Consider the following 27,109-nt stretch of genomic DNA (forward strand, 5'->3'; position numbering starts at 1 on the left):
ATAGAATAATCCATTTTTCTTATTTAAAAATTGAATGTTATTTTTTATTTAGATTTTAGGAAAAGACAAATAATACATAATTTTCGCTTCTCTTTCATCTGTTGATACAATGGATATTTTGTACGGTGTTGTTGCAAATTTTTATTCGAATTTAGGCGAAAAGCACAAGCTAAGTGTTCTTTCTTTTTCGTTTATCGTGTAATAAATATTAATTTTCATTTATTATTACCGAAGAACTTGCGTAGGAGGGAACATGTCAAGAATAGTAAAATGATTACAGAAATTCTTCAAGAAAGTCATACAAATAAACGTAATTAAACTATTTAGTTTAAGCTTGTGGGTCCATATTTCGAAATTGCTAGTTTAGAATTACAAAATTTATTGTTTGATCACGAATCACAATTTCGATTGTTCCGGTTCTGTAGATTAGAATAGAAATATTGTATATTTTGTACGTACTGTTACGATTTCCATCATTTCTTGCCGCGAAATGTAGCCATTACCGTCAAGATCATACATGCTGAAGGCCCACTTCAGCTTCTGTTCCAATTTACCGTGAGATGTAACGCTCAAAGCGCACAAAAACTCTCGGAAGTCAATCGTTCCATCGCCGTTCGCGTCGAATGTTCTGAATACATGTTCTGCAAACTATACATTACATGACGTGAAAATACTGTTAAATAATTAAGAATGGTTTCGAAATTCGGTTCAAGTCATATAATTGAATGAATTATATCGTTAATACAGTTCTTTAATGTCGGCATAGAAAAATAAAGAACTGATTTTCCTGATAATGGATCGAAAGGAACGTTGTTTCATTTGAAGCTGTATCTTGTTGGACTTGTACATTGTATATGTGTGAACAAGCAATTGATAAAGTGTTCGATGGGAGGAGAGATCTTCTGTAGTTTTACTTTCCTCTTCATAGCATATTCGGTACACAGGATAATAGCTATCAATTTAATTGTTTTCAATTAAGTGAGATAATAGGGCTGATTATTTGGTGTAGACAATCTTGAATATTTTTCAGTGGAATAATATATTACTTTCTTTGTTCAAAATAATTGAAAAAGAAGTTAAATCGATAGCTGCTATAGTTTTAGAGAAGACAGCTTGTAAAATTTTACTTGGACCACCGTGTATACAGGGTGCATCCTCTGAGATTAATATGTGTTGTAAGTGACACAATTCTTCATTAATTATCGAAAATTATGTTTTATTACAATATATTTGCGTAAACCGATTTTTATTAAAATTTGTAGGGTCTAAAAGAGTTAGATGTATAATGTAGATATTCTTAACCAATTTACTTTGATTTTTTAAGACTTGTTAGGGTGAAGCTTTGGCAGCCAACCCCTGTCGATTATCATTTTCCAGATATTGAAGATCATCAAAGAAATGTCTCGAACAAAAGTGAATCATTCCTCGCTCCGTTACACATTTGATTTTTAAAAGTTTCCAGAAAACTGGAAGCTGTACTATGTACAGTTGTACCATGTACACTTGTATGTACTATAACTGTACTATGTACAGTTGTATGTACACTTGTACTATGTACTACTGTACTATGATCTTCAGCCAACTTTGAATTCAGAAATATAAGTTGAATCAATAGAAAAATATTAATTTGAAAAATAGTGGTTACTTTAGAGAATACACCCTATATAAGATGTACCATTATATTATATGGGTATAACTTCATTGATAGATTCAGCACAGATAAATAGTAAAGAAGATTTATTTAATTGTTCGTTTTATTTTACTTATTTTCAACTTATAACTGTTTTTGTAAAAGTTGTTGATAATCATCATGTATGGCTTGAATAGAAATTTTCAGATGTCCTTTCACTAAACACCTAGACGGTTAAAAATTTCTAAGTCATTTAGAAACTTATGCTAGACAGAAGAAATGTCCATATAAACATTCTTTAAAATATCTATGCATGCTGAATCCATTACAGACGTTATGCTCATATATTATGTCATAGTATTGTATTTGTGGAAAAATAAGAAAGAAGCAGAGAGAGAGAGAAAAAGAGTGAGAGAGAGGGGGGTGAGGGAGAGAGGGAGAGGGAGAGAGAGAAAGAGAGAGAGTGTATGAGTGTAAGCAGTAGTTTATAAAAGTTAGGAATAGCAGCATATGAAAACGTCTTTGAACTATGTCAGTTTCCATTCGGCTGCATTATTGTAAGCATTATCATTTTAAAAAAATGTTGACTATAAAAATTCTCGCAATTACGGAATGATTCCCCGTAAAACGAATCAGTTATTTTATGTACAGAGTCAATCATGTAATTGTAAGACAAACCATTGTGAATAACTCCTACAGTTTTGCAGATAAAGTGGACATATTTGATAGAAACATCGTTCGATTTTGCTGGACGAAATCTTTTCCTAGGTAGACCTGTCTCGGAATTTTCATTTTTTAAAATCGGATCATGTATTTTTTAATATCTGGCGTTATTACGTTTCTTAAGACAACTTGAATGATCGTGGTCGTTTAAGGTCACTTAAGGTTAAGGATCCGAAAAATTATGAACGACTGACAAATTTTATGGTGCCCAGCAAATGTTGACCTTGGATAACTACGATATCGGCGCGGGGTAAACTTTAATCGCAGATATTTAAGAACACATGACGACGGTTAAAAAAGTGAAAACAAAAACTGATGTATCAAACATTTCATTCGATCTCCAGAACTATAGGAATCATTCATGTTTATAACTACCCCTTGTGCGAAGAAGTTATAAAGTGGTCCTTGAATGGTTTATAAATAAAATTATTGTTAAATTAACATCTCATTTTTGGTTGAAACGTTTTTTCGATTAATGAGTACACTGTGTCTAGGAAACACCCGTACGAGTGTTTTCTTCCACAATTCATTTTCTAGAAGCATGGAAGTATAAATCAAAATAATTGTAAGCAGTTTAAATGAAAGCTGCGTGGCCAAATAAGTATAAGTGTGCATGTATCAGATTATCCCATAAGTAATGCGAATTTGCATCTGGATTTTAGGAAGGCGAAATACATACTTATAAAATCGTGACCTTAATCATTAGTAACGATTTAGATCGCGGATCTTTATGCAAAATAAATATTGTCGATGTCAATTATAAGAAACATAGATCAGAAGAAAATGTTTTTCTTTTTTTAATAATGGTAATCAGTTAAAAATAGTAAAACAGTATCCTGAAATTTTTGCGATGTCTCCTTACAATTCTGTATTTAACTAATTTAGTTTTGCCATAAATGCATAAAATCCGCAGTCTAAGTATTTCATATAATTTTCTTTTGTTTTTATAACCTGTACAATATAACGTACGATAAGACTAATGATTATGACGATGGTTTTACATTTCACCCTGCTGAAACGTGGAAGGAATTTCGCATTATTTATGGAATTACCTAAAATCTATGGTCTGTTTCTCGAAAAAGAACATAACAACCAGTTATTACAGTCCTACGTTGCAAGTGTTAAGTAAGAGAGAGGGAGAGAGAGTAGGATGATCAGCTGTTACCAGTTCAGGTATTTTTTCGAAAAATAGATCATAGTATTACAGAGATCGCAGGTTTGAACACTTTCTGCCCACTACGGCTCCCCTGCATCATTACGTGTGCAGAGTTGTTTCTTCATTGTTACATCAATTTTTCCCTACAAAAACGAGCAAATGTTCAAATTTCCAATCTACTGTTTACTAGTAGGCTCGTTATAACTCGTTAGTCCACAAATTAACGGCCATTCTCACGTATCGCACTTGTAGACAAGGAACAATTTATTGCTTTTTTTTCTGGGCCACATTAGTCATTTGCAATCAACTGTCCGGTCTTTTTCATTTGTGTGTACAATGTTTACCGTATGTGAACGGATCACATTCCGTTTCTGTTTATCATGCGAAGATTATGTCTTAACAGAGCAAAACTCGACAGATCTTAGGTCTACCATTCGTGAAGCACACTGGTCCCTCTTCTCGTTATCCTGGCGTGTGCGAATGTTTATCCTTTCTTATCTTTGCGTGGCCCGTTCCGTTATTCATAGGAAAATTCGAGAAAGTTTCGCCTGAACGATTGAAAATAGTAAACGAGTTAATAATTGCGTTGCCGTGTTTGTGCACAGAAGCTTTCGGAAGCGTATGCAGAAAATACCGACAGCATTTTGTTTGGTGCCCATTCTGTCGATACAGCGAAGAACTACCTGTATCCAAGTACTGTTCTCTTACAGTTACGTAATTTTACGTAAATTTTATTTTCTAAACAAGAACGGTCTTTTCCACTTGTCGCACGCTGGCGATTATTATACTTAGGCGACCGATACAGATGTGGGCTGAGAAGTCCAACAATTTACTCAGGTCGTCCCACGGGAATATAATGTCACCTTATTGGTGTCAGCCTTCGGTAAAGGACACCACGTGATCTGACGAAGAAGAGATATGAGTCACCGTGGAATACATCTCTTAGGAGGAGCACCTCGACTTCCGGAGTAGAAATGCCTGGGGAGAGGATTCTTGAGATCCATTTTCTAACATAATGTTGTCCTTTGATCGCTAATAAGAATACTTTGCGAAGCTAGCTGTGGAACATAAGGAAATATGGAAAGAAGGGCGCACGATACTCTTACGCTGTGCCAACATCTGTCATGTCATTTCATAATCGTGACTGTCTCTAGTTCGTAAAAATCACGAGAATTCCATGCATTTTCCTTTGGAGTGGCTAACGTTCAATAAGTTCTCCTATTTCCGGTAAATTCATGCGTGATTGTAAAAAGAAATTCTTAGGGATATTTTTAACATGGTCTTGAAATAATTGCGCTTCGTTTTAACTGCTTATGCGAATGGATTTATCATTCGAATACATGTAATTTTTTTCTTTTAGCATCTTTTGGTCAGTATAAGAACGAAATTATGAAATTAGTTGAGAATATTTTCGTTTTCGTTGTTATAAAATATATTGCCGAGACTTAAGGGAATGTAAAGGGGATCGAATATTTATTTATTTTATAATATATATTTCACTGCATTTCTTTTCTAAACAACTAATGGTGTTTTGCATACACCTAACGGTTTCTATAATATTTTTTCGTTTAATTCTCTGTTCACGATCTTTAATTATTTTCCTTTTCATACAGCAACACAATACTATGAGATACTACATAGAACAATATCGATTTATGTTATCAAAAATAATTTTGTGCTTCCTGTATAAACAAGATTTACTTATCGGTAAATTGTAATTTACAGCTATAACAATTATAATAATAAAAATACCTATTTTATGTTACGACAAAACTGTGAGACATTAAATGTTTTTTATTTAGTAAAAAATGAATGCGCATACTTATTTTTATTGTTATTATATAACAAGACATGTACAACCATTTCGATTTCTTGTAACTTTTAACAGTCCTTTCAATGTAAATGGATTCATTACTCACTTAGTCTCATTAATCAGTCTCATTCATTGTTATATTTAGTCTCATTCATTAATTATTAGACTCATTTAAATTAAAACATTTCTTGTCGGAAAAGTTTAAAGCTTTCCGTTCTTTGTACCGGTGAGGTCGTTGACTTTTGTGTTTATACGTTCAAATCATTATTTAAAATGTTTTTAAAACTTTATTCCACGTAATGTCGTGTTTGTTCGACTGTTTTCTATTCAATAATAAATAATAATTTCTAATATACACCTATACTAAGCCCTCTTCGCATTCCCAGTGGTCCCAGCAACATAAAATACCATTTAATAACAATTAAATTGAAAATATTTTCAACCAACCTCATAACTTTGAGTTTGCTGAAAAACTTTTTGCCAGGAGATGGATCTGTATAAGTAGATCTGTATAAGTAGGAGATGGTACTATACATATAAAGAAGTGATTTTGCAAGTTAACCCTTTGAATATAGAGTACTCAGTTGTGTACTCCAGTGTATAATATTGCTTACATATGTATAATATTGGCTAAATGCATATTCGTTTTTTTCTCTCTCAAAGTGTGCTCATAGTCCATATCGATAACCTTTACTGAATGCATATATGTACATACACGTCACTCAAAGGGTTAAAGTCAGACGAAAATGAAGAATGACAAAATTGGAGGAAAGACTTCGTTTCGTTGTGCGGTCTTGAATTAAATGATTACAACCAGTGCATTCGTTGTTTCTATTTCATTCGGTTACTGGTTTACTTTAATCGTAGTGTTTGTGTTTCATTTTAAAAAGAAGCGACAAGTCAAAAAAAGAAAAACAACTAATAATTGTCTACTGAGCAAGTGAAAGAGTATAGTCGAATTTTGGCTAGAATTATATAAGACATCATTTTTAAGTAAAGAAGAGTCTTTCTAAATCGAGTAGGATGCATATTTTGCAAGTAGGATGAATAGACGGCGGATTTTATGCATTTACAACAAAAACGAGTAGCTGAAACACCAAACAGTGATGCTGTTAGAAAAATTTAACAATACCATTATATTATTTGAAATCTGCTAAAATTATTCAAGACAGGAATAAATATTTATGAAGTTCTTGTTCCTTGCAACTAATGCACAACATTTCTATGTTGCATAAAGATCCGCAGATCTAACGATGAGTAGTGATGAAGCATGGTATTAATGTTTCCGTCCCAAATCTAACACCTGATCTCCCATTGCACCTTGAACGTGTTTTTCTCGCATAATTAACAATTATTTTGCTCATGCATCAGAGAACCGTTTCGCTGGTCATCATTAGATAGCGGATTTTTATGCAAAACAAAAACTTTCTTCGTAAACTGCAAAGAACAGAAACAACGTCGAAATGTCGTTCTTCGCTTAATAATGATTAATATTATATAATTATTATATAGACAATCTTAAATGTTTGTAATCTCTGTTATTGTTTCACATTTTGCCAACCTATATTTATTATAAATGCATCAAATCTGCAGTTTTAGGCATCATAAAATTTGAGCCGGAATGAAGAGAATGATGCTCGAGCTATAAACTCGAACAATTGATCTTGTTTGCATGCACCTAATCCGGACGAATTTTAAGGGGCTTGAACGCTAGATTTGAATTTGATTGAGCACCGAACAATTCATCGAGCATCATTTTGATCGGTCCAGCTTGAACGATTTCGAGTATGGAACAGTTTGAGTGGTTCAAATAAAGCTGAAGCATTGCAAGTCGAAGTCTGAACATGTTTGAATTATTTTCCGTATAGCTTAGCGTGGGACTTTCGCTCTTTGTTAGCTTATAAAAACTGACTTTTATACTCTGTCCAATTGTTACTGTTTACGCTAATAACACTGCCCAACGAATTAAGATTTATTTATGATCTGAAATATCTACTGAATAATTCTTATAGAGCTTTTTGTCCGAAATACGAATACAAAAGTGAAACTATCCCGTCGTCCTTAGTTTTTGGAAGACACGAATTTTCTTAACCGGCCATTTTTTGAAAAACGAGATATTATGTGAAAATTAAAAATGCTACGAAGTTCTGTCTAGGCTTAAAAAATATGAGAGGCTTTCTCGAACACGATGGTATATAGAATTATCGAGTTATATTGTTTTGAATGATTTTAATTAGTTTGTTAAAGTTTGAAAACGGAGCGATAAGTGCATTTTAAACATAATACTTCCGTGTTTTTTTATGAAAAAATCTCGATCCAGCACGAATGCTCTATTACATTGAATTCTGTAGACGTTCCAGAAGCGGAAACTATTGTGAAAAATTGTAGGAACGGATTATATTTCGAGTAGATTCAGACAATATCTGTCAAATTGTATAATAATAATTAATAAATGGACAATATTGTGAAGCAAGCTTGTTTAGAAGAAATTAATGTACATTTTACAATACCTTGGACAATAATAGTGCAGTATTATGTTAAAAGTTGGTTTTTCCAATAGCCAATGCATGGTTATTAACCGTTTGAGTCCCAGGGGTTATTCAGAAAACACGGTCATTCAGAAAAATGCCGAACATCGTAATAACGCTTGTCTTAATTGATTGCAAAGAAAACCAAGCGGCGCGATAGCGCTCGTTAGGATTAACAAACAAAACGAAAAGAAAAAGAAGAAAAGGAAAGCAGCTATGCGATGTACGTGCGTCACTAAAGTTTGATCGCGACACAAGATCTGAACAGCGCGATCGCGCTGCTTGGTACTCAAACGGTTAAAAAACACGAAATAAGAGCTAACTTTCACATAAGTTCCACCAAAATTATTGTGTAAATTATCATGAGTTTTTTTTGTCATTTCAAACAATAGTAAAATTAAAAAAAAAAGAACATTCTAGTTATGGTCGTTTAGTCCAGTTCTAAAAAAGTTATTGCGTTTTAAAAGTTGTCCGAACATTAGTGGTGATACGCAACAATTTTTTTAGAACTGGACTAATGCTTTTTTTTTTTAATTTACCTACTGCTTGAGATGACAAAAACAAAATAATAAAAAAACTCATGTTTGAATATTTAAACTCGATTTTCTCAGAAACTAAATCCCAAACAAAAAAAACTACTATACTTTCTTTCATGTACTTTTATGAGGATTCGCCTGGTGCCCGCTTGTACATATATCCAGACACCCTGTATATCACCAGTTTTTGAATAGTTGATTTGAGAAATGCGAAAAATTCAGAGGCTACTTATTGTTTTTTCGCGGAGTGTAAAACTCTCTCTTCTCACTAGATTGCGGATATTTGTGCAAAATAAACATTTTTCGAATCGATTAGAAGGAACAATAATTAAATAATAATGCGATGATTTCCATGTATTGAAAGTGTGAAAATTTTTTTAAATTCTGTCGATGTCTTTAATGTTTGATGTTTCGTCCAGTCATTTTTGTTGTAAATGCATAAAATCCGCAGTCTAGTAATCATATGTCACACCTAGTCGTCAACTTTATAAATACAATGAAATAATAACTAATTTTCTAAACTGAATTATTTATTTTCATTTCACCCCTTGTGCACTCCATTCCAAATTAAATTCATTGAACTATGATATATCGACACCAAATCAATTATGATTACTTAATTGAGATCTTTTGTTGTATATTTGCAATAATTTCTTTTCTTTGCCAGCGTATTTTTTTATTCGTTGCTATAAGTTTTCTATTAATGGCAGTAAAATTTCAAATACGATTGCAATCATATTAGGAAAACATCGCGCATTGAATGAAAATATTTTCTTAACGAAATGGATCATGCTATAAACTGAATAATAATGAACATTAGTGCAACAGTGACCACTTAAAACTCGTTAAAGCACCTTGCCTCTATGAGTTCACGAGCGTGAGAGATAATATTGCATGATGTCTTTGCTTGTCATAACGTTACGACTCGCTTGTTTTACCAAACGAGGATTTCGAGTTAAGTGCATATCCCTGTTACATACTAGGTGTTGCAAAAATATGGAACGACCCGAAACATGCACACTTCGTACGAAAATATAGATCGGAAAGTGCTTCGCCGTTTTACAAGTTCAAGTTTTGTTCTTTTGAAATATTAACAGCTGAGAAGTTAAGATTCGCCACTTTCCGGATGGATTTGACTTTCATATAATAAATATAGTAAAAAAGAAATTATATAGGTGCTATATGATATTTTCATAGCTTTCAACCAGATTTTTTGAGAAATAATGTAAGACATAGTACAATTTCGAAAGAGACATCTGATACTAAATATGTACGTACATCTTTAGGTTATTTATTGTCCTAAAGACATTTCAATTTTTGTGATTTTTAATACACTGCACATGTACAACTTACGCCTTGACTGTACGAAATAATAACATTTTTACAATAGGAAAACTGATAGAAATATTTCTACAGTTCTAATAGCATTATTCTATAGCATTAATCAAAAAAGCTCATTATATTTTTCATATATTTGAAAAATATTGATATTTTTGTAGATGACAAAAGAAATAATATGAGTCCAAATTTGTTTATTTATATATTCATTTCTCGATATATTTCTATTCATTCGGTATTTTAAACGAGTTTACCATAATATTTACTTATACAGAGTGTTTCCGAAATCGTAGTACAAGTGTCTGGGAGATGATTCTACATGTAAAAATAAGTCGAGGAGGAAGAGTGACGTTTTTTCATTTAATACGTTAAATGCCACGGGGGTCACCGGTGACCGGCACTTAACTTGGGGGTGACGCCATGGGGGCCACTGGTGACCGGCGCGCCTAAATTGATAGGAATATATATAATTTAAAACAAATGTCAATATCTAAAATTTTGTATTATTACCACCGTCAATTCAAACAGTGATCCCTGTCGCAATTAACATGTCAAACATGGTTATACACTGTAACTTATCTATTACAGATAATATTTCAACATTATATGTATCACATAAAAGAAAATTCATCGTGGTGCCACGGACAATTTCTGTAAAACCGGCGTGGCATTCAATGTGTTAAGATGCCATTTTCGAGGAAAACTTGTTTGTGTATCCGTTAGGTTAGTGTGGTATAGTATTCAAAAGAAGTAGAATGGGTGTGCCATAATCAGATGCGTCAGTTGATCCCTATTCATTAGTACGCGTATTTGTCGAATCTTCAATCTCGATCTTTTGATAATGAAAAATTCTTTCTTTTTGACTTATTCCTGCAAGTAGGATCATTGTTTGGCGATTTGTACCACAATTTCAGAAATATTCTGTATACCTAATGTATTTTTTCTATTCATTATTTCGTATAATCTATTTTAGTATATTATAATATATTATTATATAATATTATTTAGTATATAAGATTATATATATTATTATATTATACGTATATATATTATTATCTAGTATAAGAAAACTGCTCAATCATTTTCTTACTTCTATAACTTGTACATTGAAAAACAATTAAATCTTATTAAAAATTAAATACGATGTATTATACATAAAATTTAGGCTAAGTTTAAGTTCTCATGTTGCTAGTTTCAAATTTGTTTATAAAATACAGACCTTCAGGTTCTGCAATTATAAATTTAGTTCTTCCAAATATAAATTATACTCGTTGTGTCGGAAACGTCAGAATTAATTTTGCAAGATTGGCGGTTACAAATGAATTATTACTTTATAAATTTCAGCTTGCAGGAGAAGATAGATTAACAATGAGGTTTGCACAAACAACCGCGGGAGTGTAATATCTAATTATCAACTGTGAATATTTCGGTAACGAAAATTAAAATGGTAAAATACTTTTGGATTTGTATGTGCTTTTATTTCGGTGTTCCTACATTTTCGGGAGATTTCGTAAAAACGATCATTTTCACCACTCTATCATTAACTTCATTTGCACGTATCAATAAAGATTAAATTATGTAGGTTTATATTATATGATGATATAATAACGTAAGAGACATTTATTTTATTTAAAATAATTTAGTGAGATAATGTGGCAGCTTACCTTTGAAGCATCACCGTAAGGGAAGAAATTTCCGTATATCTTCTTAAATTCTTCTACGCTAAGGTGACCACTCGGACAGTCCTTTAAAAAACCTTTGTACCATTCTTGAATCTCCGCATCTTTGAAAAGAGATAAGCTACATTAAATTAAGAATTCATACAAGAACACACAGTACCCCGTAATTAAGAATATAATTCCTATGCAAGTACACGTAAGAAATTATTGAAAAATGTAATAACCGAGAAAATGTATTTGTTATTTTTTTCGTATTACGTAACGAGGGCAAGCCCAATGATAAACGCATTTTTAAAAACGGAATTCGTAATATGGAATAGTTCTTAATGAAAGGGTGGAAACTGATTTCCTTATATTTTAAAATAAAAAGTAATAATAATCAAAATGTGAACTAACAATAGACCAACTGCTTGATTAAAATATCTTTAGATTTAATTAATAAATAACGTTAGTAAAAGGACAGACATAAATATTAGAACATTTTTTCTATTGCGCGATATGATAAAAGCAAGGTATAGCAATAGATTTTTGAAGAGAAATGTAACTGTAGGCTTCATAGCATAAAATAAATGAAAATTTCTTTATTTAACACTTTTTTATTTCAGTGCTTATAACTAATGTACCAATATAGTGTTATTTAAAATGAAAAACACTTATTTTTAAGATGTTTCAATATTGCCAAATCTAATCACATATACGTTTAATTAAAAGCACAATGTAGTTTCATTTATTTACGTTGAAAAGAAATACACCTGAAAATATATTTACAAAAATTACGAGAAGCTATCTGATTGGATTCAGGTGTTGTCAACAACATATATCTCGAACAACTATTATGAAATTTATTCAATATTTTTGCTTCGTTTACAAAATCATGTAGTATCCTGTTGATATGTAAAAATAACAAAAAAAATGATGTTACAAAGAATTTAAACATATTCTATTTCAAGAGTAAAAGATATTTATCGTCTCTATTTTGCAATCAAACAAAAGCGTGTACTTACTTAACCCTAGAAAGATAACCATATGACAACGTACGTAAAAGATAACCATACGCTTCAGAGGCGCATGCTTTTCTAAGGCGTCAATTTTATACTAACAATGGATATTTATTTAAGTTAATCTAGTCATTTTAAAGGTTTGGCATTATTGTAAAAATAAAATGCATTTATATTATATTTTTTTATATTTTAAGTAATTTTAAACTTAAATCACTAGACCTCTATGAAAAATTAACAAAAATCAACAGTCTTCGCAGGCGCCTCTGCGACGTAGGTTATCTTTCTCGGGTTAATGAATGTTTCGTTTTTATTAATGTGGTATCTATACAATTTATGCTGTTTATGAAAGCTCTTACTCACCCGTAAATTCGGTATTCTGTTTAAGATCTTCTAAGACTTCTGGTTTTAGTTTGCTGTTTTGTTTTCCCATGGCTGTTCGACGTTTCCTTCAGAATGCCGAGCTCTCAACGAGTGTCCTTAGTGAAATAGCAGATTATTAAGTGCTAACTAATCTACTATTCTACTGGTGCCGCTTTGAGAAGCACGCTTTGTTTGGTGTATTAGTATGTGCTTCACCAGGCACGTCTGCAAAAGAGAAAACATGTGAGTGTGTATGTGTGTGCGCGCGCGCGCGATATATAAAAATACTGTTACCGATCAAAGTGCCTTTGATGGAAACCGGACTTTTCTCGATATTTACTTTCATCTACTACAAACAGCACGCCAGCCGTTTCGCAACAGAAATTCACCGCAGAACGATAAAACAATGTGAATATTTTTCTTTTGAATATTATTCTCTATGGTTCGCAATATTAACAAACGTCAAATTTCATTGTACACATACAGGATACAAGTTGCTTATTACAACAGACTTTGGTGAGCTTCTTACTACTTCACAAGTTACTTTCAGAAAATAAACATATTTAACATTTCGGGTAACGATGTCTGCCTTTTTTGTCGAATTTTCGAGTGTTCTTAATTTTTCGTATCCAGCGTTTCCATCGAAAAATTGAAGGAAATTGATATGTGTTCCAATCTCATAAAAAATGGTGTGAAAATTCCACTTAATTCTTAGCGTGATTTTAATGTCACATTGTGTTTAGAATTACTGAAGTAAATAGTGTCCTAGCCACCATGGTGACCGTTGATACTACAAGACAACGGTTTCTAAAATTGTACAATATTTTTTAACACTTTTCTACTATTTTTAACTTTTAATTTTTCACTTTATTAATAACACGTTGTTTATATTAATGGTCCATTTTAAAATATAATAGCATGCCAAGTATAATGAATGTAAGAATCATCAAAACTTCAACGCCATTTTTTAAGAGTGTCTACGATACTTTTGTCCCTCGTGATGAGTACTATACGATGCTGTACAAATATTTTACCTTAAGTAACAGGATCAAAGCCAGTTTTGCTTGTTTGTACAGTTACACGTTTTAGAAATCCTCGAAACTTTCTCTGAATTATTTAAAACTGAGTTTTTTTTAAGTCGAACGCAATTTCCGAGATACATTTATAGATATAAGCTGGTCATCCTGTATGAGGGAAAAGGATGAAGACTGAATGTTTCTTAAAAATCGTTCTATGGTCATTATAATAATACAAGTAAAATCACGAGGAATGTTTGTCGTAAATTGTTACGGCAAGGTGGCCGTACAAAATCTCTTTTTCAAGCGAGTGCATTATCGTTTCCTTCGTAACGTTGTAATGTATTGTAAACCGAAGGTACTGCGATGCTATTTCGTTTCTTTTCCGCATTGTATATGCTCGGTAATAAAACGGCCGCGCGTATACAGGTCTAATTTTGATCATTAAGTATCGTTGAACGTAAGAAGACCGAATTATGTTACTGTAAAGTCAACATTTATACGTCAACACACATGTACATTCATACTACTGTAACAGAAGAAATAATAGGTATATAGGACTATATATACAGGGTGTCCCAAAAATGTCTCGCAATCTGAAAGTGGCGGGTTCCTCAGATCATTTGAAGCAACTTTTTCCTTTATAAAAATTTTCTCCGAGGCACCGTTAACGAGTTATTAACGAAAAACAATGACCAATGAGAGGCGAGCCGGCTGGCGCGAGGCGACCGAGCCAATGAGCGGAACTGGGCTTCGTGCGCTGATTGGCTGGGCCGCCTCGCGTCAGCCGTACTCGATTCTTATTGGTCACTGTTTTTCGTTAATAACTCGTTAACGGTGCCTCGGAGAAAATTTTTGTAAAGGAAGAAGCTGCTTCAAATGATCCGAGGAACCCACCATTTCCGGATTGCGAGACATTTTTGGAACATCCTGTATATGTATATATATAGGACTATATACATATAATATATAATATATAGGACTATATATGTATATAGTGAAAAAAAAGGGTAAAGTATAATAGAAACATAATGAATGCAGCAACAGTGAACAGACGACGACCACAACAGTCGTATTAATAATAATAGCAAAAATAGCAATTATAATAACGATAATAATATTAATTATAATCATAATGCTAACAATAAAAAATAATAATAATGATTACTATACAACAACGATAATACATTTAGAGCATACTGAGATTTATTATAATAATAATAATAATATTAGTAATGATGATAGATGCGGGTTTCCTCAGTTTTCTTGTAATGCGTAACTCACGAACAAAATATGAGACCATTTTGATTGCTTAATCGGAATATTAATAAGTGTCGCGAGTATGTTCTACGTACGCACTATTTTCTTATAGCACGCGTTCGCGCTTACGGCCAGAATCCGTATTCTGACGAACTCTTCGAAGAAGAATATCGTAAAATTGTTCTCCAGATCAACGAGCTTCAAAATACATTTCTATGGGGCCAAAAATTTCATGCCGTACTCTCAAAACTTATGGAGACTGTGAAGTGTCACGGGAAACGTAAGATTCTTGCACAACCGATTCAAACTGTCGAACTCCATTTAACGTTTCTCAAACGATACCAAACATTTTCGAACAAACGCAGAATAGTAATTATTTCCAAATGGTCTCCATCTCTGATTTCGATGAAATTGAGATATGTTGCACAGCTTCACATTTCGAATAACTTTTTCCTTTGTAAGAAATGCCGCTTCGTTTCTGTTTTCGAGATATTCGCGAAAAACTGTGAACTCTTCTAAAACGGCTTTACATTAAGTTTCGTGTTAGATCTAACGGAATAAATTAGGTCTGAGTTGAGTCTAGAATTTTCCGCGAAACCAGAGCAGATCTCGAAAACCAGAGCAGAGCGACATCTTTTAGAAAGGACGTTCAAAAAGTCAAGCTGCACAACATGTTCGAATTTCGAACTTATCGATCATACAAAATTATCATTAAGCGTGCGTAAACACCGACGTTGTACCGATTAAAAACGAACAACGACATATAGTCCTCACGCGACAAGAAGGCGCCTCTGCGTTTACATTCCCCCTCTTACTAGCTGTCCCACCGCCGCAACTATCGGTCGCTATTGGCCGAACTCGGCGACAAAAATCAACGATGGTCGCTAGGCGACCGAAAGTTGCGGCAGTAGGACAGGTAGTAAGGAGGGGGAATATTTAAACACAAAGGTGCTTTCTTGTCGCGCGAGGACTATACATGTAATCGCATGAACCGCCGCGTTTGACAGTACGCTACGAAATTTGTGTAACCGATAGTATACACGATTACAAACTATTATACAATTGGCGTCAGATAATTCTCGTAAGGCGCATCCGCATACGCATATTATTCGCATGTTATTTTATTCCCGTCCTGCAGCATAACGTTCACTTCTATGTATATTTTTTGGTGCTCATCGTGTAACAGTGTAAAGAAGCGAGACGCGATCACTATGTATACATGTACATGCTCGTAAGCGCGTCACGAAATACTATGTTATTTACGAACCAATATAAATCACTCGGATGAATGACGTCCCGTAACGCTCTGTCATCGTTTTTCCGACGTCCCCGCTTTTATTACGCTACCGCGCGATTCTTTGAACCTGCGGCTTTCGGCGATCTGTTTCGAGTTTTCGTGGCACGTGTTTCGCCCTATTAATTTCTGGGCCCTCAATGTCTCTTTTCAAATCGAAGAATATGCTCAACATGCTACATCGAATCAATAGCGCACAGACTATGATACAGCCGGGCTACAGCAAATCTCCATTCATCTGAACTCTATTTATGTGAGCTTTATTTATATCAAGTCCATTCATGCGAACTCCATACTTTGACATATATTTATATGTACCTCATTTATGCGCGCGATCTCCATTTTTTAAATCTTATTATATATACTTCATTTATGTGAACTGCATTTTTTTAACTTTTATTTATACGTACTTCATTTATGTGAACTCTATTTCTGTGAACTCTGTTCACGCGAATGAAATTCTCGTCAATGTCTGGTTTTGTGAACTCTAGTTGAGTTCTTATTATTTGAACTAGTACCAGTTCAAATTATGTGATAGGCTCTGAACTATTGCTATGATCCAAGGACTGGGCAAGACATCATTGAATCATTGAATTCGAACGCAAAATTGCGAGCGGTGCTACTTCGTTGTATGTTTGTCTCTCAGTTCATATAAATGGAGTTTCACTGTACTCGATACTTTCACACACGATCTAAGGATCAATCGTCGACGACAGTTATTGATGATCGAAGATGCGCAAGTGTACACGTTGACGTGATCTTGAATCGAGTCTTAACTTAGCGGAAACGGACACTTTTTATTTGACAGTTTATCACCGTGCTCGGAAAAAAATCGATTAATTAATTTGAGGCGATGTTGCGTTTAAACCAATGTACATTGAAATTCGGTTAGGTTTCTTCAGATTTGTCAATCGTGATGCCCAGTCACAATTGTAGTTTATGGTACAATTTGTATATGAAATTAATGTTGTATAATTATTTACATAATCCAGTTCTTCGAACCATGGAATCGTTTGCGCGGCTAACTTATGTTATAATAAACGCCCTTCAAATTTATACATAGCTTTTAAAAGGATGTAAATTTATATATATATATGTTTTTCTTTTTAAAGTTCCACTGTAAATTCAATGCATTTGCCATTCAATCACTCGTACAGTCAATTTATTTGCATAGTCTTTTACGTTATTCCCGCTATTTTTACACAAATATTGGTACCGAAAAAAGTAAATAATTTTCTAACATCAGGACTTTTTCTAATGGATTTTCGAATAAATAATTATATTATATCGTCGTGAAGTTGTTCGCCTGTTACGACAATTAATGATACACCGATAAACATTTCGAATCTAACATCTTTGTTTCCGTGACGCTAATCTCGACGAATACGAATAAATATATAGTTACACCGCAAATATAAATGTTGCGTCGCAGCAACGTTTTTGGAAAAAAATAAATACTACCTCGAGAGCGGTAAGCGTGAATAGAATTAAAACGGGCCACTTTGCACACCTCACTTAGACAATTGCCATTCTTGTGTCATTCTAATCAAGTAATATCGTGACGCGCGTTACTTAAATTACGTACATCATGTGTCTTTATAGTCTTATTACAAGAAACAAAATAGAAACGCTATTACGTTGATAAACGTGCACCACGTTTGATTCATCGTATCAGTGTATCCGATGATGTTAGTGCACGCGTATGCATGTCAAGTATAACTTTGAATTACGCGTCTCGCAAGTAAATGTCGGCGTCGCAGAAAGTACAAAATGCTTTACACTAACACGTGCGTAAGTGTGCTATTTTGTTGCGAGGGAGAGCTTTCGAAAGTTTTCTGGTTAATTACACGGAATTTTTCAATCGACGAGATAACGAGGCCGCAAGTTAAACAGTCTGCCGTTTCTTCGTCGGAGCATCTAATAAATTTTCTCTTCGTTCAACATTCCATTGCGGAGTCCGACGCAATGTTTTCGTTCAATTTCATTGAACAGTTCTTTTATATTTATACATATGCATATAATATTTAATTGATTTCTTTATTGACATTGAAGCTACCCACCCTTTCTTAGTTTCTCCGGCTGAAAATCAATGAAGAAAGCAGACTTTCAGTATAGCGACGTCCGAACGAATAAGTCTTTGTTAATGTAGACGCGAAACAAGCCACAGAGGATCGAGAAAGTTTGAACTGTCGTGTGATCTTGCGCGGTTTTAACTGCGACAGATTCGTTTAAATAAATATTATGGAGTCGTTATGATCGTATATAGATTATTCGTTAAGAGAACAGTAATTTTGTATCTCAAATGGTAATAACAAGTTAAATAAATGCGAACACCAAAGCAACGAATCCGTTGCTCTAAGTGGTAGTAAAATATTTCCTATGGTTAATTATAATTACTTACGTATTACTTAACAATAAACAGAAAACAAGCGAGATTATTTTTATTTACGTAATAAAATTGTTAATGTAACGTCGGTCAGGAATCATTGCTAAACAGCGACAAAGTTTAAAGTTGCCCGCAACATGAAACAAAATGTTTAACATATTTCTCATTTACAAAAATTTATATCATAGAGCGCGTATTATTAAAATAGCACAGATTAATTACGGTCCAATCTCGTGTAAAAGTAGAGCATCAAAGAGAAATTTTGTTTTTAACGATAAAATCGTAACGATCAGTTACGAAATGTTTACAAGTAATTGATATTTAAAACCAGTAGGCACACCTATGCGTTACGAAGCAAATCGCCTGCAAATATTCGGAGCAATTACTTAGCGAAAATATTTCGTGTCGACGTGTAATGCAATACGAATGAATGTTCACGGAAAGTTTGACAACGAGAATTAATTAACGGCAGTATATCGTATCATTCTTTTATAATTAATTATTAATACGTATTTAGGGGCATCCTACGAACTTTCAAACTTTACGATCCATTTATGAGGTTCTGGTGTCGTGGTTTTAATGAAAATCTTGCGAGACCTTTTCAAGAGGAAGGATCGTGAATACGATTATAATACATTTGGTTTTGAATTCGTTCTTTCTCGCGCCTCTTCCTCTCGGTGGTTAATTTCGTGGTCGACAAAGATTGGCTTCGTTTCTCAGCGTGTAGGGAAAAAGTCTTTGTCTTTGTCCCGAAAAAGAAACATTCGAACCAAAGATACACAGCGATATGAAAATGGTATATTGATGCTTGTTACACGTTCTTGATATCCGCAAAGTTCACAGAATTCTGTAGATGAGAGTTATAAACACAACATCGACAACTGCCTTCTAACACAGATAGATTATTAGACAGATATAGTATGTTATTTCTAATTGATCATTCTCGATATTTACTTTCGGTATAGTCGTGATCGATCCGGAATCACAGCGTTAATTAAACATTGGTTTCATCATCTTGAGCTGTATACTTTGTGCGACAAAATGAGATTGGATTCGGCGAACGGTATTATCAATGCATTCAAACCGGTTGTCATAATCGGAAACAAAGGTATGTAATATATACAAAATTCAACTTTCCCTGCAGCTGACGCAGAAGGCTTCTACACACGTCGATGTACCAATTGAAATTATGGAATAATATATAGTTTTTAAAATATGGACGCTGGTCTTATACTTTTTAACCGCCGCAGGTGTACTCGTTCGTTATGAACATAGCAGTAAATAGTACGATTGCATTGTACTTATGAGAAGTTGGACAAAATAGAAATCGGAGGCGGATTTCTCAAGGTAACATTTTAATGCAAAATTAAGGCCTTTGGTATTAATTCTAGAACTATCGAAATAGTTTGTGAGAATAAATCATGTACTTCAAAACATTGTTGTACAAAATTTGCAGCGAATGGTAAATCTTGATTTTCTCTATTGTTTTTCTTGAGGAGGAAGCTTAAAGCAAATCTCCAACTGCTAGTTAAAGGAAGTTATTATTAAATTCCGGAACTATACGCAATATAAAAGTTATCTACGTTAACTGTAAGAAATATAAGTTAGATGAAAATGTGTTTTCTCTTCTAACAATTATAATAAGTCGAAAACAATGTAACAATATCCTTAAGATCTTCTAAAGTCTTTACAGTTTTGTATTTGATCTATTCAATTTTATCAGAAATGCATCAAATTCACAGTCTGGTTTCAAGCATATAACCTCTGAAATAATAAGTAAACATTCAATTATTTTTCAGTTCATAGCTTTAAAATTGATATTACAGAGAGAGATGTAATTAATTAATTAGTAAGTTTGTAATACTATGATAATGCTTGCTGATAAATGTTTGCTATCGTATTTATAATTTGAAGCATCATATCGCAACTCTAATTTTCGCTAAATATATATTTCAATCAATTGAATACATCGACTGAATTATCATTTCTTCTATCACCGCGCAACCTTCGTGTATAATTTCTTTCTCGAAGAAATCTATGCAAATATAACTATTAAAAGGAATTAAATTTTCATTCAAACAAGATCCTATAGTTTAGTAGATTTTTAAATATATGAAGAAAAGTTTGCAACATAAATATGTTGAATTTGGTAACAGCACTATTTAGTTCCATATAAATAATCTTGCTTAAAAGAAACTGTCGATAAGAAACCTTTTCGACAAATAGTGTCGATAATAACGTGAAATAAAAGGTTGCGTTACATTCATCAAATTGAATAGTGTTACATTTTTTCGAACATTTACAATCCCAAATTTACAATCCCACACAATCACAAGGTATCGTGTTTTCACAATTCATACGTAGAAAAATTATTGGAATTAAATTTGGAAGTTTTTTTAAAGATCGGTGAAAAATGCAAGATTAAATTTGCAATTAAATCATAAAAACAGTTAACACTTTCAATTCGTTAAATGTTTGATAGAATACATGATTCCCCGCATTCCTGCTGTAGACAAAAAGAGATACAACAACTACTACTAATAATTGTTGTTCATGCTCTATTTCTTTCAAAAATCTTTCGAAGCATATACACAATGTCTGTCGATGTTCGTAAAGTTACTAGAAACACTTCTTACACCTACTTTTTTAATGCACATTTAGTTGTTGTTCCGTTTTGAAAAGTTCGATTCAGTTTCCCATTTACATGATTGTCATCTTATTTGCATTTGTACAAGCTTTGCATCGTTATAACAAGAAATAATTACCGGAAATATTTCTTACACGCTTTATGATCATTGACAGAATCGTATTGAGTCGAGGAACATATTTTGAAAGAAGCACAGTATCAACAACAGCATAATCGTGCACATATGTTTGATAATACTAGAAATTTGAGTGTGTCAATTAAAAGGTTATCATTGTTTTTCTTTTCATTAAACAGAACAGCTTATACATGCTACGGTTGTTAGATGGTTCGTAATTTATCGAATGATTGTAAGCAGTGTAGAATTGTCGAGAGAAAGGTACCGAAGAAGGACAGGAGCAGAACAAGAATCGATTATTAATACAGTATTGTCTAGGACAAGTTGCGGAGTTTACGGGGTTTTTTGCGTTTCATTTTCTGTTGCAGCGAGCCCGCGAACACATAATCTACGCTCTACGTGAACTCCGAAACTCATCGACCTATTTGAAATATTTGCCCCGCGATAAATGTACACATGCCATAAAGACCTAGAATAGTATATCGAGAGAGAGAGACAGTATTATCTTTGGCAGAGTCAACGAACGGATCGACTTCACTAGTGAAGTCGTTATTCAACGATGTTTATCTTTGATTCCGGGATCAGAATAAGCGAAATATCTCGTTTTTATAAATCTATTTGTAAAATGAATGCAGAAAAGAACAGATTAAACCAGGAAAATTTTCTTTCGATTCAGCAGAAAGTCTGACGAACCGATTGTTTCGTTGACCTCAGCATGGCTTTAGATGTTCCGTTCACGATAATACCGTCGTAATAGGCGATAAGTATTTGCAATCGAGGAGGGCAGGACAGGATGATAGAATGAGTGGCGTAGAAAAATATAAAATTGCATAAATTGCAGGAATAGCATAAGTAGTTAAATTTCTCATATGCACTGTAATTGTCTTTGTCGTTTTTTTACCTTGTTTCGTTAAATTTTTAGTTTGAATTGACTTCACCTTCGCGCGCGGTGTTCGTAGCAGATTTTCTATAAAGCTGATGCGTTTTATTGCGCACAACTACGTACGAACGATAACGTTTTTATTCTCTTGGAATGAGCCGACTTCATTCTTCGGATCAGTATCTCACGATGCACGTACCACGGTGGTCTCTGGAGTGGGACTATCGAAGTGCTCGAAGCAAGATGGAAACAGATCCGCGTCGTTTGCGTTCGCTGAGTTACATCGTGATCTACCGAATTTCATCGAAACTGAATTAGAAATTTCTGTCGAAACAGAAACGAGCATTATGATCGAATGGAGTACCTAAGTCGCGTTCACTGATTATTTTACCGCGAGTAGAAAAAACACAAGGACATTCTGTCACTGAAGTTTTAAAACATTTTACAATGCAACGATGCGTTATCATTATTTTCGAAGTTCTTTGTTTGAATGTGAACCAAGAAATTTTTGCAGTTTGGTCGTGATTTTAAAGGACTTGGAAATCATATTGTCCGCGTGTAACAACGTCGTTGAAAGTACGCGAAACCGTTCCTTTCGTTCACGACGAACAAAATGATCGTTATCCGAGATCGACGGATTACCTAAAGAGTCCCGGGTCTCGCTGTTTCTTTTGTTTTGTTTCGCTTCACAGTCGCAATTGTCTCGTTCGTTTTCCCCTTTTTGTTCGATGCCATGTTGAAAAATGACAATTAAGACGAAACGGTGCTTCCGCCAAGGTATAATGCACTTTAGGTTTTTCATTTTAAGCTTTATAAAATTCATCGACTCTTTCAACAAGGAAACTTATTATTTCGATTGTCATTGCTGCACTTTCAATTCGTGGAGAGTTTACGACGCTCTACTCTGCCATTCTCTTTCAATTCATTAAAAACCGTGCGAAAGATTACGGACCGTGTATTACTTAACGAGTAATATGGAACGTAAGAATGATCTTGGTCTTGGAATGAGTACAAACGAACCGAAGCGTTGAGATGGTCTGATTACTTGTTTCGTTCGCTCTGTCACATTCGCGAGAATTTTACGCGCGGGTTAATCTCATCTGCCTATATCATGATCCCAACAAACAAGAAGAGGAAGCAACGCGGCGTTCTTCTGATTTGTCTTTCTGCGAAGAGTTCCTTCGCGGCTGAATCTCAAAGGAAAACCAACACCTGTGTGTCGATGGTTCTTTTCTTCTTCTTCTTCTTTTTTTTTTCTTTTTTAAAACAGCAAACGTGATCGATTTACAAAACTGTAGCGAAAAAATATACACGTAACGTTTTGTTCCTTCTATACATTATATCCAATAATATATATGTATATACACTTCTTATTATAATACATTTAAAAGATGGGTATTTGCGCAAGAACAAGTGCGCGTTATGCGAAGTATTGCGTGAATGGTTATAGGATACTTTCTCGTTTTAAAATTGACTGAAACAGTGGTAAGTTCGATCGAAGCACGTAAGAAGTGGAAAGAAGGATAGTGAAAGTTATTGCTTCGATTTACTTTTCAAGAGGAGCCGATGATATGTATCTAGCCTAATATAGAAGATTTATCAAAACGTGTAACCATAATTTCAGGGATGAATCAACCGCGCAGAAAAGACCCTCTGCTGCCGCATCGCGAATAGAATTCTATCTTAGAGATTATTCCACGAACGGAGCTAGCTTCGGCTTTCTTGTCGGAAGATCAACACCGCTTTATCGAGTGCTCGATACGCGAACAGTTCCGAACAGTAATCTAGCATGGTCTAGCTGCGGTGCAAGTCGTTGAAATTCAAGACTAACAGCGAACAATCAGGCCCTGAATTTATGCACGCATATTTTGATAGATCTATAGAACTATAATATGTATTTATATATGTATATAAGTAATGCAAGCGTTTTTTCGTGTACCTCGACCGCACGGCGTGCACGTCGGTACATAAATAGCGATTTCATGTTCGACGATCAATATTAACGCTATGAACCTCTCGAAAATGTCTTAGTGAGAGGTTGTATCTAGAAGAAATGTATAGAATAAATTCATAAGTTTTATGTAATCCAATGACAATCGTTTTGCTCAAGAGGAGAAATTACTTTTCTACTGTATCGACCTGGTTAGCAATACGCGTTTGGTCGAGCATCATCGCTAATAGACATCGGTCACCGATCTGTCTCTCGAACGAAAGTCGCAAGTGACGGTAGGTTGCCCTAATGAAATGTTCAACACCGTTTCCAAGATGAACATATTCGTCGGCCTCATCGTCTTGATCGGCTTGTAAAGTGGAAATCAGAGAACAATGGTTACCAACTGCAACGAAAAGATTCATATTAGCGATCCGATTAACGGATGAAGAGGAATTGCACGAGAATAGTAAAACGCGCGGATCAAGATTGCATAAGAGGGCTTGAACGTAGCTTCTTTTCTACCGTGTGGCCTTCGATAGAACCACGGTGTTAGAAGGGGAGGTTTGTTTCCCTACCATAAAATTTCTGTGACGCTAAAAGTTTATTTCCACGAGTTCCCGCGAGAGTTGCCAATGTTTCCACCGATGCTGGCCGATACTTTTTTAAATTATATCTGTATAAGCGTGGTATTTACTACGGCAGCGTTACTGTAGTGGGTACCGCGCACACAATAGAAACTCTCTCACCGATGGTACGAAAGTTTCATACAGCATCTGGCGGACTGTGTCAGAAGTAAACCATTAAGATCGCAGGAATAGATCTCTCCTTCTTACGGGGAACCAAACGTATCGTCCATTTTCTTCGATAGATGCTTTCTTGTCAAGTACTTGTCGAACGTTTCATTCAGGTTCGTGTTGCCCGTGCACGTCAAGCTACATTAAGATTAATCATTCCTACGTAATTGAACGAACACGTAGATTAGTCGAACGAGACGTTAGATGTAAATAAAACTACCGAACACCTTTTCTAAGAATAAAGGGAGTAGTAGAATTTCGCAGGCGTGCCGGTAAGCTGTAGCGGAAACCACTACACGTAGAGTTGGAATATTCGAACGACTCCAATCGCTATATAAAACAATTTATCGGCGGTGTATCGTACGGTTCGTACAATGTTCTTGTTTGAAAACCGATTACGTGTTATCCAATGTTAATCTACGAGCGAATTTAAAAAGACGGCGCGAATGCTACCTCTCTTTTCATCGAACTTCAAATCTCTTCCACCTTCAATCAACTCGAGTCATATTACATTGGTACAATAAGTCTCCTAGGCTCTTTTTTCCATCGTGGTATATTCAATCCGTTGCACATTGCAAAATGATTTTTAATGATTCTCAAGGACATGTTACATATACATATATACTGTATGTATATATATATATTTAAGTTTATATATATATATGGTAATTGATAACATTTATGATGTAACAGGTGTATATATATAAATTGATCGTATTCTATACAACGTGTGAGATTGTGCATTACGTAAAAAAGAGTCTTGCCTGTGCACGATCGGTTCAAAACAAATACGCAAGCACAATGGTAACATTTCTGTGGACAGGTGGTAAACAACGGTGTTGCTCTGTGTTCTCAGCAAACACGAACCTAAGCACCGACGTGTTCGCTTTTCAGGTTGGGGGGGGGGGGTGGAGCAAGCATAAAACAAACGTACACAACGACGGAAGTTTCTACCATACACAGATGAGTCGCCCTCACTTATCGGCATTACCCGCCTTGCAATTCGTTGTGTCATCATTTAACCCACGAAATCATCCTAGTACATATTTCGTCGTCGTTGTTCAAGTTCGAAACGAGCGAGAGTGCCTTCGTTGATCGATCTCGAACCATTGAAAAATCCCGTCGAATTTATTCTAGAGATTACGTTTATTACCATAAACATCAATTTTTACGATACTTGTCGGTAGCAGCATCGGTTTACGGCGCGAATGCAACTCCATCGAGCTCTCATATATATTTTCGTTTCATTTATCCGATGCCGATGTGCTAATGTAACTAGTGTGTAACGTAAAGCGTTGATCGTTGACGTTGGTTTCCTCGGTGTTCGAGGTGCGAGGAGGCACTCCATTTCTCGGATGAGCTGCACCGGTGTCTGTCCTCTGGATAAGCTGTCGACCCGCGAGTTTCCCTCGGTTTTCCTTCGGTTTCTCGCGCGCCGCCCCTCTAGAGCGTGTGTACGGAGCGCAGATTCGTATCGCGTCGATCGCACGAATCCTTCGGATGGGGTTTTACGTAATTCGGTGAATTCCACTCGAGGTCAGCCTTTCGGAAGACGACGACGGTCTTAGGCTCGTCGTTCTTCTTCGCCGCCGGCCCGTGAATGTTCGTGAACGAACGCGTTTCGACGAATTCGTCGGCAAACCGCGACAACAATTGCCATTCGTTTGTTTAGCCTTGTGCTGAGAGCCATTCGTATGCAAGGTATAGATGTGCTTGAGATTCTTTTCGAGGATGTTGCTCGGTCGTTTAGTACTGCATAAATATCTTTCGACGATGGGACATCACGGGGATGACTGATCCAAAAGTATTGGAATTAGGGGGCTAGCATCTTTGACAGTTCCTCGTCTTGAAGGCAGCCCTTTAAGAATTCTTCTTGAGTCAGCTGGCCGTCGTTGTTCTCGTCCATTTTCGCGAAGATGTTCTTAGCCCTTTCTTCTGCACTGTCCGCTGGCCTGTTACTGGAACATGCTCCGAGCATGTCATATATTGCCTGGAAGCAGAAAACGATTTATGGACTCAT

At 34.8% G+C, this 27,109-nt stretch overlaps 2 protein-coding genes across 8 annotated transcripts in view; both read right to left on the minus strand.

The window, feature by feature from the left end:
* The window catches only part of Nca (neurocalcin homolog), a 510,394-nt gene that overhangs the window by 9,559 nt on the left and 473,726 nt on the right, over positions 1-27,109 (minus strand). The window contains exons 1-4 of one of the 2 annotated variants that reach the window (XM_033474310.2): positions 13,059-13,081; positions 12,765-12,989; positions 11,389-11,507; positions 460-648 (exon numbers count right to left, since the gene is read on the minus strand). In XM_033474310.2, the coding sequence (XP_033330201.1) occupies positions 460-648; positions 11,389-11,507; positions 12,765-12,834 (378 nt within the window). In that variant the 5' untranslated portion in view covers positions 12,835-12,989; positions 13,059-13,081. Of the gene's footprint in view, positions 1-459; positions 649-11,388; positions 11,508-12,764; positions 12,990-13,058; positions 13,082-27,109 lie in introns of those variants that run through there. The other variant, XM_033474228.2, reaches the window with a different exon arrangement.
* The window catches only part of LOC117222608 (neuronal calcium sensor 2), a 414,719-nt gene continuing 401,589 nt past the window's right edge, over positions 13,980-27,109 (minus strand). For all 6 annotated transcript variants that reach the window (XM_033474847.2, XM_076528200.1, XM_033474756.2 and 3 more), the window contains one exon: positions 13,980-27,079. In XM_033474847.2, the coding sequence (XP_033330738.1) occupies positions 26,903-27,079 (177 nt within the window). In that variant the 3' untranslated portion in view covers positions 13,980-26,902. The remainder of the gene's footprint in view (positions 27,080-27,109) is intronic.

This window comes from Megalopta genalis, chromosome 1 (genome assembly GCF_051020955.1).
Source record: "Megalopta genalis isolate 19385.01 chromosome 1, iyMegGena1_principal, whole genome shotgun sequence".
NCBI classification, from domain to species: domain Eukaryota; kingdom Metazoa; phylum Arthropoda; class Insecta; order Hymenoptera; family Halictidae; genus Megalopta; species Megalopta genalis.